At 35.5% G+C, this 13,137-nt stretch overlaps 1 protein-coding gene across 1 annotated transcript in view; it reads right to left on the reverse strand.

Moving 5' to 3' along the window:
• Window positions 1-13,137, reverse strand: part of MMS22L (MMS22 like, DNA repair protein) — an 86,919-nt gene that overhangs the window by 53,363 nt on the left and 20,419 nt on the right. The window contains exons 11-14 of the mRNA XM_052685300.1: window positions 10,564-10,626; window positions 5,781-5,900; window positions 4,892-5,118; window positions 2,068-2,577 (exon numbers count right to left, since the gene is read on the reverse strand). Coding sequence (XP_052541260.1) covers window positions 2,068-2,577; window positions 4,892-5,118; window positions 5,781-5,900; window positions 10,564-10,626 — 920 coding nt within the window. The remainder of the gene's footprint in view (window positions 1-2,067; window positions 2,578-4,891; window positions 5,119-5,780; window positions 5,901-10,563; window positions 10,627-13,137) is intronic.

Raw genomic sequence — 13,137 nt, forward strand, 5'->3', positions numbered from 1 at the left:
AATTAAAGAAGAGCTTTTGGCTACACCTCACTCTGCAAATCAAAGATTGCTATTTTTACAATAGCCTCAAATAAAATGAATTGGGAAACCTGGAACGTGATTCTAGTAACACAGTAAGATATGTTAAAGGGGAGTGCTAAAACTATTTGACATTTTTAGCTTTAAATACTGAGGCATTTAGTTAACACAAATAAGTCAGTATTTTCATAATGCTCTGTAATCAGCAATGAAGAATGCTCCTGTGAGCCATCATCTGGGGTTAGCACAAAGTGGCACATGAAGATATTATTTCCTAACAGCCTAGAGGAAGCTTCTTCTCTCTTTAATCAGTGATCTCCCTTCCTTCCTACCTGTTGTACAGTTATAGAATTATTAGAGTGCAGTGTACAGAAAAATTACATTTATGAAAGGCCAACTATCTTTTATCTGCCTGAATTTTAAAATCAGCCGAGAGAACTGCATTGAACCATTTCATCCTTTCACACATTTCCAAACAAATCAGCTCTTATCAGTCTGGTTAAGCCAACATCACTTTCACCTTTGGTTAGCACAGTCATCCAACTCTTCTGAACAAAGAAAATATTTTTATTTGTGTTTTACTTATATGGCAACAGAGGACAAACTGATCAGCGAGACTCTCAGAAGTAGGTGAGGCAGCTGGCAACACTTTACTGTTTCCTGTACCATCAAGATCACAATATGTTTATAAGCCTCATGGAATTAAACCTTGTAATTGGTGTGATAAATAGAAAGGTAACCAAATGTATACATTGAAATGAAGGCCAATTAAAAAGAAGGCTCTAATGATAGCTCACACGCCACTGGTATTTGAGGGACTCAGTAGCTCAAATATTACAGCAACTTGCTTTTAGTAAGAAAAGGCATGAATACAGTCCCTAGTCCTCAGAAGCCTACAAAAGATGCCTATGTCCTTCTGTCTATGTTACAAGAGGACTACGTAGCCCTGAAATTTCGGAAGCTTTCAGACAAATGTCAACTTACGAAATAGGCAATGTTTTCACAAGTCTCCCTACTTCATCTTAAAGAAACAACAAAAGCTCTGTATTAGCAAATGGAGAAAACGTCAAAGCATTTTTGAAGTCTCCAATTTATTCCAGCAAATACATTCAGTTGAACTGAAATACTAAATAATAAATCAAGTAAACTTAGTTTCACGCTTCATCCTTTTTGAAAAGCCTGCCTGAAAAAACTGTCATCTTTGGATGTATAAGCTATTGACAGCTGCAGTCAAAGCTACTAGACAATAAAAAGGAAGCTAGTTAAAGAGAGACCTTGCATACGGGCTTCGCTATTCCTGTTGCGCACTCTTCTACGGTTCTTTCCATATATTTCAGTCTCACACATTCGAAGTAATGGCAAATCAATAGCTGCCTCTTACTATCTTAAAATATCTTTGGGCTTCAAAATGGAAGACTACTTCTAAAAGGCCTCTGTAGACAAAAATACTGAAAGGTACGGTGGATGCTAAAAACTGAACTAACACATCAAAGCAAAACTGCAGTTTTCAAGGTCATATATGATTTCCTTCTTTTCTAGACAAGTATTTCCAGGTAAGTATTTAAGTCTCCAAAATTGTTTTATTTGTTTGCAACCTTGACAAACGAGGCGAGAAAACAGAAGCTAGAATGAAGTCTGTAGAACAGAATATTCACCAAGGAAATAAATACATTTTAAAAGAGAGCAATCACAAGAAAACGTAAGTAATGCAGTACAGATAGTAGTTTCAAAGTTTTCTGTGCCAAAAGAAAGACAGTATTCTCTGAAACTGTGCCATCTGATTAACTTTCAGATTAACAATAACAAAGGTTTTCTGTCTCTGATATTTTGTAATGAGTTAATGACCTGAAATAGTAAGAAAACATTTCTAAGATTCTGAATGCAGTAATGTATCAGTGGATATAAAAATTTACTGTATCATTCGCAATCCTTCAAAACTGTCTATTTCCTTCTTCTCTATTTCAGTGGGAAATTAATATGAATTACACCTTAACTCTGCACATAAAACAACATGCCAGTCTATATCCACAATCTAACAAAATTACTTACCGAAGTCTGGCTATAACAACCTGAAGAAAATTCAAGACCATGCTCAGTTCTGCTCCTCGACAAGCAGGCAGCAGCATAGTAAAGCCATCATTTAGCAACTTTTCCTCAGAAAGGCTCAAGTAGCAGCTGGTCTCAAACACTTCCTGGACACCATCAATGTATGTTGAAAGTAGAGTCCAGAGATTTTGTTTCTGTGTGTAGTCATTTTTGGTTACTAAGAACTCCTTTGCCTTGACACGAAAAGCATTTGAGAGTTTCTCAGCTAGGACACTAATGTCCATATTCTTCTCAACATAAATCAGAAGGAAAGCAAAATGGCCTCTCCAAATGAGAGCTCTCTGAGACGGGCTAACCAAGGATGGAGTCAGGAAATCCAAAAGATCCAGCACTCGACTCACTATATCTTCTGTTTCTGCAACAACTGCTAGCAGGAGGAACAGGTTAAAAAAGTTCTGCAGCCCCACTTCTGTCAGTTCCTGCATTCTTTTCCGATGGAACTTGGAGTAAATTCTACATTAAAAAAAAAAAAAAACAAAAACAAACATAAAACATTAAAAAAAAAAAACCCCCAAAAAACAGCAACACAAGAAAAACAAGTTTTCTTGAAATATTTAATTTTCCATCAACTTTCAGTTGATATCCAGAAGACTAAAAACCAAAACAAATCATACATACACACACACAGAACTTAACAGGTAGGGACCCTCCATCCTTAGGACAGAGCACCTATTTACTTGGATACACATTTCTCTTCTTACATTATACTATTGAATTTCACCTTTGTAACCACCACTGCAGTAAAATGAAATGGAAGATTTTAATGGAAAGCTTCTTTCCCCCAGAGTACCTCACAAGAGTCTCTACTATCTTTTACTGTACACCTATAGTGTGGACTGAGAACTAAAAGCTTGGAAGAAAACAAGGAAACAAATATTTGGGAGAGAGACCTCAATGTAGCAAATGGACGTCCAACACTTTGGCTTGTCTGAGCTGCACTGACTGAAGAGGAATTGTCTTGGGCTGCATATAAAATATGTGTAATATAGTCAGTGTACCTAAGTAACAAAACTTCTGTTTTTTATTTATAAAAATAGGAGGCCAAAAACCCATAAAATTCTAGCAGGCAGATTTTAAGAAATTTTAAGCTGTACTGCTTATACAGTAGTGCTCAAGTCGTGCATGGGTGATGGTGAGAAGCACTGCTACTTTGCAACTTGAAAGTTACAAAGCAGAAAAGTAAAAAGCAGAAAGCTTTCAAACAGAAAACAGAAAGTCTTTCATATGACTTTAGCCCAGGCCTAGACTTTTAAGTAAATGTCACCGGTCTTCAACACAGGAATAAGATGAAAATGGGTTGCTTAACTTCTTATTTGTGAAATTAAGAACTTTGGTATATGCTTCACCTTTAAAGTGAATTCCACATGCATAAAGTGAGTTAAATATACTTAAAGGCTGTTTTCCTATCCTGTCACCTGGAAAAATTGTTGGAAATGGTGCTGAGGTTATCAAATCCAGCTACCAAAAATTATAGCAAATCCAATTAATGTTGTTTGGTAGTAAATTACTACTGACAGGCGTTTATGTTCTTCATGCATCAATTAATGCTTGGTTAGCTGCTGAAAATAGAGTTCATCCCAAAAATCATAGCTGTAGGCTGTTAAATTTTGCTACTTGTGTAATTGATTTATACAAGTCAGATGTGATGAATACTGGTTGAGCAGACTGACAAAGCGTGTTGTGTATTATTATTCCCCCTCTTAAATTAGATAAAGTAACAAGCTATAACAACATAAAAACGTAAGGATAATTTGTTTTCAGCAAAAATGAAGCAGGCTAATTTAAATTACTAACTAAAGCAAGACATTGATTCCACATCTAATAATATATCTCTTTGAATATGTAGTTGTAGCAATTTTTAAGCCCAAACTTTACTGACTGTAACAACCCATGAAGTTAATACAGACAGCATACATTTTCCCCTTCTCACAGGAAAGACCACCTTTCTTTTTTGGAAGAAACACACCACATAGCCTTGTAGGCCTGCAATATGTGCATTTTATCTTTTTTAAGTTCACATACAAAAGTATGAGATCAGTACTAAACGAAATCTTAAAAATCAAAACCAATAAAAACAAAACTAATTCTGTGTCTGTTACATCTAATGAAAATAGTCTTAAGCATCAGCATCTTTAGTGATCAGTACAATATAATTACTAAAAGTGTTAAGGATTTAGTAAGTATACGCAAAATCAAAATTCGAATTTAAAGCATATATTTCATTTTTTTTTAATATAATGACTTAATATATATCCTCATTAGCATGTTTTAAAATTAAATTAAAAAGCAAAACTCTCAGCAAAAAACACTGTGAGCAATGTTGGCAACCATAAACAGTAAATACAAATGGAATTGCAGGGATAGCAAGAGCCAGGTTGCATGTTCTTGGACAACATGGCTTACATGAAGCTCAAAACAAAATTTGTGTGCTTTAATTATATTACCCTACTGGCAACAGAGTTGTACCTGTGCATCATTTGCCAGTATACCAATTCCTGGCTGGTGGGACAATGTAAATCATCACAGGCTGCAAATGTCAAGGTGACTCTTGGACCCAGCTATACAACACCTGTTACAGCCTTAGCTGACAACTGAAACTTAAGAAGTCAACTGCCTTCTTCAGCTTGTGAATCACTGCATTCTTCATCCTCTTCACTTTCTCACAAGTACAGTACCCCATTTCTGTCTTAGTATGTGGTTCAAAGGGCCATGCAGTCAGACTGACTAGATCTCTTACTGAGCAAGACAAGCTAAATAGCAGCCATACCGTCCTTTGATTTGTTTCCAAGGATGCACACCACTGTTCTCTGCCTCTTCTTTCATCATCCGTGCCAAAATGCTGAGAAAAATGAGGTAACTGTTGCTGGACTTGTACAAGGTGGGAATCTGCTGTTCACAACAGCAACTTTTCACCAACTCAAGCATTGACAAAGAAGTTTTACTAATGCTTGCCAGACCCTTCAGACCAAGCCAAGGAACAGTAAAGCAACTGTTCTAAAAAAAATAAATAAAACAATTAAGAAGTAATAATAAATGTTAATTTTTGTGAGACAGCAAGATACAATCTTTCACACAAACAGTAAAGAGGTAATGGCTTTAAGTTGCATCAGGGAAGGTTCAGATTGGATATTATGAAAAATTTCTTCTGATAACGAGCAGTGATGTATTGGAACTGGTTGATAAGGGAGGTAATGGAGTCATCGTTCCTTGGGGTGTTCAAGAAAATAGTAGATGTGGCATTGAGGGACACAGTTTAGTGGCATGATATTGATGGGTTGATGGTTGGATTAGATGATCTTTGTGGTCTTTCCAAATGCAATGAAACTATCATTCTAAAGGGTGAGCTCCTACGCAACTCCAAAAATAAAAACACACTGTAAAGGTGCAAAGCATCTTCACAGAAAATCCAAATAAGTAGTCCTGATTAAGAACACAAAACACATTCTAATTTATTCTGTTGTGGCATAACATAACAAATCATAATATACGCTTAAACACAATTTCTTAAATAAATACAGCAAATTTACAGTTACTGTCATCATCTAGTCAATTTTACAAAAGCATAGTAGTTTGGCTAAGTGAGAATCTGAATTAATTGCTAAAAATTGAAGAATATCCACATGCAATTCTATATTTCAATATATTCATCTACTCACCAGGTTCTTGCTGTAATAATCCCAGAGTATGGTGACGACAGATAGGTTCCAGTCCCAGAAATGGCACAAAGTCAAACAGCACTGAAGATGCATTCGTAACTGTTCCTCTAACACACCAGTCTGGCAAAGAGAATAAAAATTTTATTTTAGGAGGGGAGTATCACCTTGCCTGTCTATAAATCCAAGACTATCAGACTATTGAGAATGATTTTTTTAATAAAAACCATTATTTCTGGCCATATAACGTTGAGCAAATAGTACCTACAAAGACAAGCAATGAACTTGAGATTAGCTGACAAACACACATGGGCCTTGCCCAGCAAAGCACCCTGCAACCTACTCAGTAGTTCGTTATACATCCTTTTAGGTGTCCACAGAGTTGTAGACACATTAAGATAACAGCAATCTCACTACTGTGAGCCTAACTTGAAACACAATTGCATGGTAGAAGACCACATAGAACATAAATAGTGCATGAATGAGTAAGTCAGCTAACTTTTAAATTTGTTTGTCACGTATATCCAAAGGAAAGTTCATTCACCACTGATACAAAGAGAAGGCACAGCTGTCTTGAGACCTCAAGTTTCTTTTAAGGAGGATCATTTATTTCTAAATCATGTCCCTCATAAAATTTTTGCAACCATGCTATATTGATAATATCCCAGACAGCCCTAAATGAACAGCAAATAAGCCTCTGAACTACTACCAATGAGTTCCTTTGCAAAAACATTTTGAATCTTTATCAGTTCCAAACAATTTGATCACAGTGAAGCACTCAGGTTCCAATTAAGAGCTAATGACAGTGGAAGTTATCTCATGAAGCTTTTGATGAAGAGAACTAGAATGTAAGGAATTCTGTTCTCAAGCTGAAATCATGTGTTCAATCAGACCTATTTTAGCCATCTACTTTAGGATGATAACACCTTGGAAAGGCTTATTGCTTCCACTTCTTATGTGAAGAGAGAAGCCCCAGCCCACTCCTAACTTCCAAAATCCTAAATGCACAAAATGAATAAAAAAGCAATAAAAGGGGGAAGAAAAATAAAAGGGATACAGGATGTTTAAATTTGATGATCTTAACAGTTGCTTCCAACTATATAAATAATAAACAATTCTATGATTCTGTATGAGCCTTACAACTTAAAATCATAGTGTCAAGAAGGGCACAGAACCTCTTTCATGTCTCAGGTAAATATCTGAAAGTTGTATCTTCCAGTTCCAATTACAGTGCTGGACCTGGGACTACAGAGTCCTGGATTGCATGTATCTCAAGTTGATCTAATTCAGAAAAAGCTTAACTAAAATAATAAAAATTAGAAAAATGTAACAAAACAAGAACCCCACTCGGTTATGCCAGGTAATGGAAAATACAACATTAGGTTGAGAAGTTGTTTGCAGTTTTTAATGGTTTTCCATTAAGTAACTGTTACTGGAAAAGAGGGACTTTGCTCTCACTCACAATGCTCCTTTGTATGATTTACAATTTCTTTACATCCCCTTACTCCCCAGTTCAACTTCTAATCATGTCTGTCTTCTCATGAGCAATTAAGTAGAATATTTCTAAAGTAAGTTGAAAATTGAAAAGTTGTCACAGGAAACTGCATATTCAAAACATTACATATAACAATACATACAATAAAAATGTCTACAAAAGAAAAGTGATCTTTAAATATTGTTAAATATGACAAGTACCTATAAAATAAGTAGTCTCTCTCCTCAAAAAATAATTTCATCCTAAAACCTAATGACACAACTGCAGCCATTTTCGACAACTGCTATTCTTTTACAATTAAAAGAGTCTAGACATAAAACAAACTGCAGATGAACATATCCATTTCTCTAGAGACATCTACTCAATTACAAAATGCAAGAAAAAACAAACAAACCTCACACATACACATCCTTTGGAAGGAAAATGCTTGAATCCTAAAGCTGTAATTTATGTTTAGGATTACATTTAGGACCCAATTCAACAATGACTGTTTCAATCAAACTAATTCAACAATAAACATGGTATTTTGAGCAGATCTATTCCAACCATTATTTATGTGTCCAACAATAGTTTTAGAAGAGTGACCAAAACTGAGAGAGAACTGAATGTTTTATTTCAAATTTAATATGAAAGAGATCTCCAGACTTCAAGCTCCCCTGGAAGTAATGGATTCTCTCATTGCACTTTTGCTTAAAATGATCTCCTGCACTGCTGGAAATGCTATTAGAACTCTTGAGGTAGTCAGCTTTTAATTTATTGCAGAAAAGAGGAACATCAGATACTATAAAAATGATAGTATTATCTGAAAGCAACAGTTTTCCATGATGATCTCCTACTGAAGTAACAAATTGGTTTCCTAGAACTACAAGAAGTAATTCTGTATTTCATCTAGAGTAGAATTAAACACTGAAATAGTGAAGGCATAATAAAATTGAAGCAGAAATCAAACAATCCTGAAACATTTGTTACTCCAAATGAGAGAAGGCTAATAAGACAATCTGCTATCATTTCTACCAAAAACCTTTTGATTCTCACTTGCAATAAAAGTTTCTAAACACAACTTTGTCTTACACTGACATCCCATAAATTTAGTTGTTTAGAATACAAATGCTTAATATTTGTTAATATCACTATCACAACAATTTTCATTTTGTAGACCAGCTTTACCTTTGCATTAACACCAAAACAGAAATTAAGGTACTAATTACTAATTCCTGTCCTGTCTTGCAAATGAGAGATTCACTATATTTCTTCCAACTTATTTGCTGCAACTCTATTCTAGATAAAGATTGAATGTTTAAAAGGATGGCTTAGGTAAGATTCAGCCTGAAAGTAAAGCCAAGCCTTAGTGGGCAATATCTTCAATACTATCCCATTGGTTCATTACAAATAGCATCCTGCACCTTTCTTCTTTCCCTGCTCATCCATGTTCTACTATATTAGTGACTTCTCAATACGCATTGTGCTTCTCATTCCTACTTTTTTCTGGACTCAGGAACACTTGTTTAGGAGATACTCAGAAGATATAGTAAGATAGCTGAAAAGGTAAGAGCAGCAACATGAAGCTGAGAGACCAGCAGAGGAGCTGGACATACTTAGAGGTGAAAGAAAAACTTCCCTCCTAGACATTGTCAAGATAACTCATATGCAAGAACAGGAAGAACAGTGCATTTTTTAATGTACATAATATTCACTTGCACGTACATGCGTACAGATGGGTATATGGCTCCTAAGACTGGTTACAAACATAGCTTTGGCAAATGTCTTGTTTTAAAGTCCAACGGTAATTGCCTTTGAAACTTAAAATTGACCTTTGCCTTCTGTTACTGTGTCATTATTAACTCATTGAGATTTTCTGAACTCAGCTACCTAACTGACTTACTAAACTGTCTACAAATAAATGTCTATTTAACAAAAGCATTAATAACTGTACACTTTGGGTATATTCAAATTTAAGATAAACTTCATACTAGTAAGATTTCACTAGAAAATGAGAACTTTTAAAAATATATACATATAATTACAAGTGTCATCTTTTTGTTCTCACATTGCTCATATACATAAGATATGACACAAGAAAATGGCTAATAATCCACTCTTAGCTGTTATGTCTCATCTCATAATTTATTCAGTTTCTTGCAAAGAATGATAAGCATCCAATAAGTGAGGTAATCACTACAGTTTTAATGTATATGTGTATCACGTATATTCAAGTATACGCCATGAAATCATTCAAAAGCCAGTTTAAACTGAAGGAACTACACAAAGTTAACATGGAACATGACTTTTCAACTTTTTAATAGCAAGCCTATTGTTTCAACCAGTCTAGCAACTACAAAGTATCTTTTTGTAAAAACTGTATTTATAATAAGTATTTTTGCTAGCTCTAGTTTCTGCTACAGCTGCCTCTACTGCATGAACAGGGCAATAACAGTAATAAAAAAATACTGATTCCTCTTCTGCTTCCTGCAGCAGAACTTTGCAGGATTTTTTTTTTTTTTTTTTTCATTCATTTGAGACCAAATACAAAAATAAATATGGTGATTCTCATTTTAAGCACACACAATTTAAAGAAATATTTTTTATAGTTGCTGCTGTTACAACATTTGCAATTTGTACCATGCAACTTGATAACAAATTTAGAGAGCTGCAACGTTATACACTTAAAAACGTGATGAATAGCATATTTAAAAGCATTTTAAAAGGAGGTCAATTCTGACCTCTGGGCCATGAAGCACTGCATTAACAGTTCTGCAGAAAGAAAAATGATAAGGTATGAAATGAGTGCTCAGAAACTAGAACCTTATCAGTAAGAGTTTGATTCAAGCCTGTAAGACAAATTGCTCAGCAAGGCAAGTCACCTTCCTGCTGTGATGAGGATATAGTTGAATTTTCAATGCAGCTGACTATCTCCCTCATCATGTCTCTTCAACTTGATATCCTTACATTCAATATCTGGTTTACATTTTCTAAGCATCCAGTTCTTATTCTGAATACATCTTGTCTGAGTAGCCATATACCTACCCTTCCAGGATAATTATCTTTTTCCTTTATCTGACAATTTAGCATCAAGCACAACCACTTAAAAGCAAGTCTAACTGCTAACAAGGAGGGCACTGTATACTGTTATAGTTAAGCTACATTGAGGATTTTCATTTACCTGTGATAAATACATTGGAACTCAAAAAATACACTTGTTATTTGGTCTTTGTTTCATGCACTGTCTTTTCCAGAAAGCAACCCTGACAATTCCCTTATTCATTTTTTTTTTTTCTTCCTTTACACACTTACTTGAGCACCAATGGAATTTTTAAGGAGTTCTTCCACAAACTTCCAATTGGATTCCTTCTGTTTCTGAAAAATAATGATTATCAGCGTGGACTAACATTGGTATATCTTACAGGAACCACTATGTAATAACAAAAATAAGAAGGCAAGAGATTTACAGAAATATTTTGTTTCATGACAGCATACTGTAGTCACCACTAAAAACCAAGTATTCCATTTTATATATAATTGTTACCCTACCTAAAATTAGGCCCCAAAAACAACAACAAGAAAACCGAAATAACCCCCAAGCAACAAAAGCCCAGAATTAATGCTATTTTAACAGATTTATGTGGCCCATCTGCAGTTCCAACCTTCACTTCTAGTAAAGAAGCAAAATGTCATTTTCAATTAATACAAGTAATAAACAAGTCTTGAAACGTGTGCATTTAGCAAGCCATAAAAAGAAGCAGATAAAAGGTAGGAAAAAGGCACAATCTTAATTTTCTTGTTTCTTCAGGGAAAAGCTACTTCTAACTCATTTTTTCTATTCTAAAATCAAAGTCCAATTGAATATGGAGACAGCCAAATAGAAACGATCTAGATAGGAAAAAAAAAATACAGGGTAGATCAAGTATGGCCCATAATCTATACTTTCCATCTTGGGAAGAGAGATGACAATTCATTTGAATCAACTAGACCATGCTACTAAAGTAGAAGATTTGCATGGAAAAGTATGCAAAAAAAAAAAGATTTTAGGGAAAGTAGAAAAGGGTAGATGGTTTTCTAAGTAAGATTATTTACCAAGAAAAAAAAAAAAAAGGCAACCAAGCCAACACATTTGCAATTCTCAGCTACAACTAGATCACCCCGGAGTACCAAAAATCACCTCTTATACACAGTTATATTAACAGCCTGTGTTGATTATCTAGATGCATGAATGTAGTACTTTCACCATTTGTCCTGCTTTTCTATCTCCACTATCACAACTGTTACACCTTACAAATTATTTTGCAGATACCTGTCCTTTAAATGTCTGTACAGAGCTTAAGAGCATCATATGCTTTGTAATGGGAATAACTGCTTTCCAGCAAAAATGCTACTGTCCCCTGCCCTCCTCTGTTACTGATTACTGTAGTCAGTGTCATGACTTGGTGACAATTCCACACAGAATTTCTAACTGTACTAAGAGAATTTAAGGCCAACTTTAAGAAAGAGAGGTATATAAACACTTATGTAACATAATTTGACTACTTTGTGAATTTACACTTCTGCACTGTGGAAAAAGTAAAAGGAGTATTCTGAAAAGATGCTGACTATCGAGACTATTTACAGGACAACATGAATAAAGGGACAGACCCACATGAAGTTACACTACAGCTGTGACTTAATAATTCAGAAACTACAGCAGTATCAATTAAGGAGCTCCCACTGCTTCCTTCTTATCCTGCCCTCACATTCACAACATTCCACTGGTCAGTTTTTCTTATTCTTCTGCTTGTGGGACCTGGTGTGAACTGATGCTAAGAGAGGATAAAAACAAGAAGAGGGCCTGACTGAGATGATGGAACAGGGGCACAAGTAATTGCACTAGAACAGCAAATGGTGTACCATATATCAGGTGGTAAAGAGGACTTCTTAAGCTATTACTGCTACCAAAGTCTTTATGTCAGTTAAAACCCTGTCAGAAGGAGAGATCACTGCATCTCTGCTTTGTATTTTGACTGCTATATTTTAAGAACTGATATTATGTGATTATCTACAGCGTCTGCTGCAAACTCCAAGTGAAGTTAATTGACTGCTCAAAGGCCAGATTTTCAGAGATAGATACTAAAGGAATCATGCCCAATGGCTACGAGGCCACTGGTTAACTGGAGCAACCTGCTCAGAGCACGCTTTTAGCACTTCCATAGCCCAAGGATGCATGATTTATAGAAAAGGTGTCCACAGGCAAAGTTCCATCTCAGTTGCACTATACAGGTCACCATACAGAATCCTGGAGTAATCTACGGCAAACTCTTATCACCAACTGGAACTGATTATAAAAATCGCACTCAGGTTCAACTCAGCCTCGGGAAAGAGCTGCACAACAACCTGCTGCACTCTTCTTTTAGCTTCAGTTGTCTCCATCTTTTAACAGATGTTTCATTCAAATCTCACTAAATTTACATCTAACAGTATTCTCTGCTACGCTGGCAATATGGCATCGCAACTGTTTGAAATCCACTTTTGTCAGAGAATGTAGAATCTGCATCTTTTACTCCAGATCTGCTGGCTTACTATATCCCTCTCCCTACTCTCAAATAACTCTAAAATCAGGAGGACCTGCAGACCTTGAAGTATGTAAAACTTCCCTGAAAACCAAAAACTTAAGCAGGGGCCCTCTGGCTTCTCAGAGAGAAACTTCTACAGAGACTAACACCTCACTATCTGGAAATCCAAACTAGGCTTCTCAGTTGGAAGCCCATGTTTGCATATCTTGCCACGTAGTAATTTCAAGTCATTTAAAGGCAAGAATTCTTAGCCTCAAGTAATTCTGCCTATATTTCCTCAGTCCACAGTATATTGAAACTGACCCCTGCAATGTTCTCAAGCAAC

The sequence above is a fragment of the Tympanuchus pallidicinctus genome, unplaced genomic scaffold (genome assembly GCF_026119805.1).
Source record: "Tympanuchus pallidicinctus isolate F22 unplaced genomic scaffold, pur_lepc_1.0 scaffold1, whole genome shotgun sequence".
Taxonomy (NCBI): domain Eukaryota; kingdom Metazoa; phylum Chordata; class Aves; order Galliformes; family Phasianidae; genus Tympanuchus; species Tympanuchus pallidicinctus.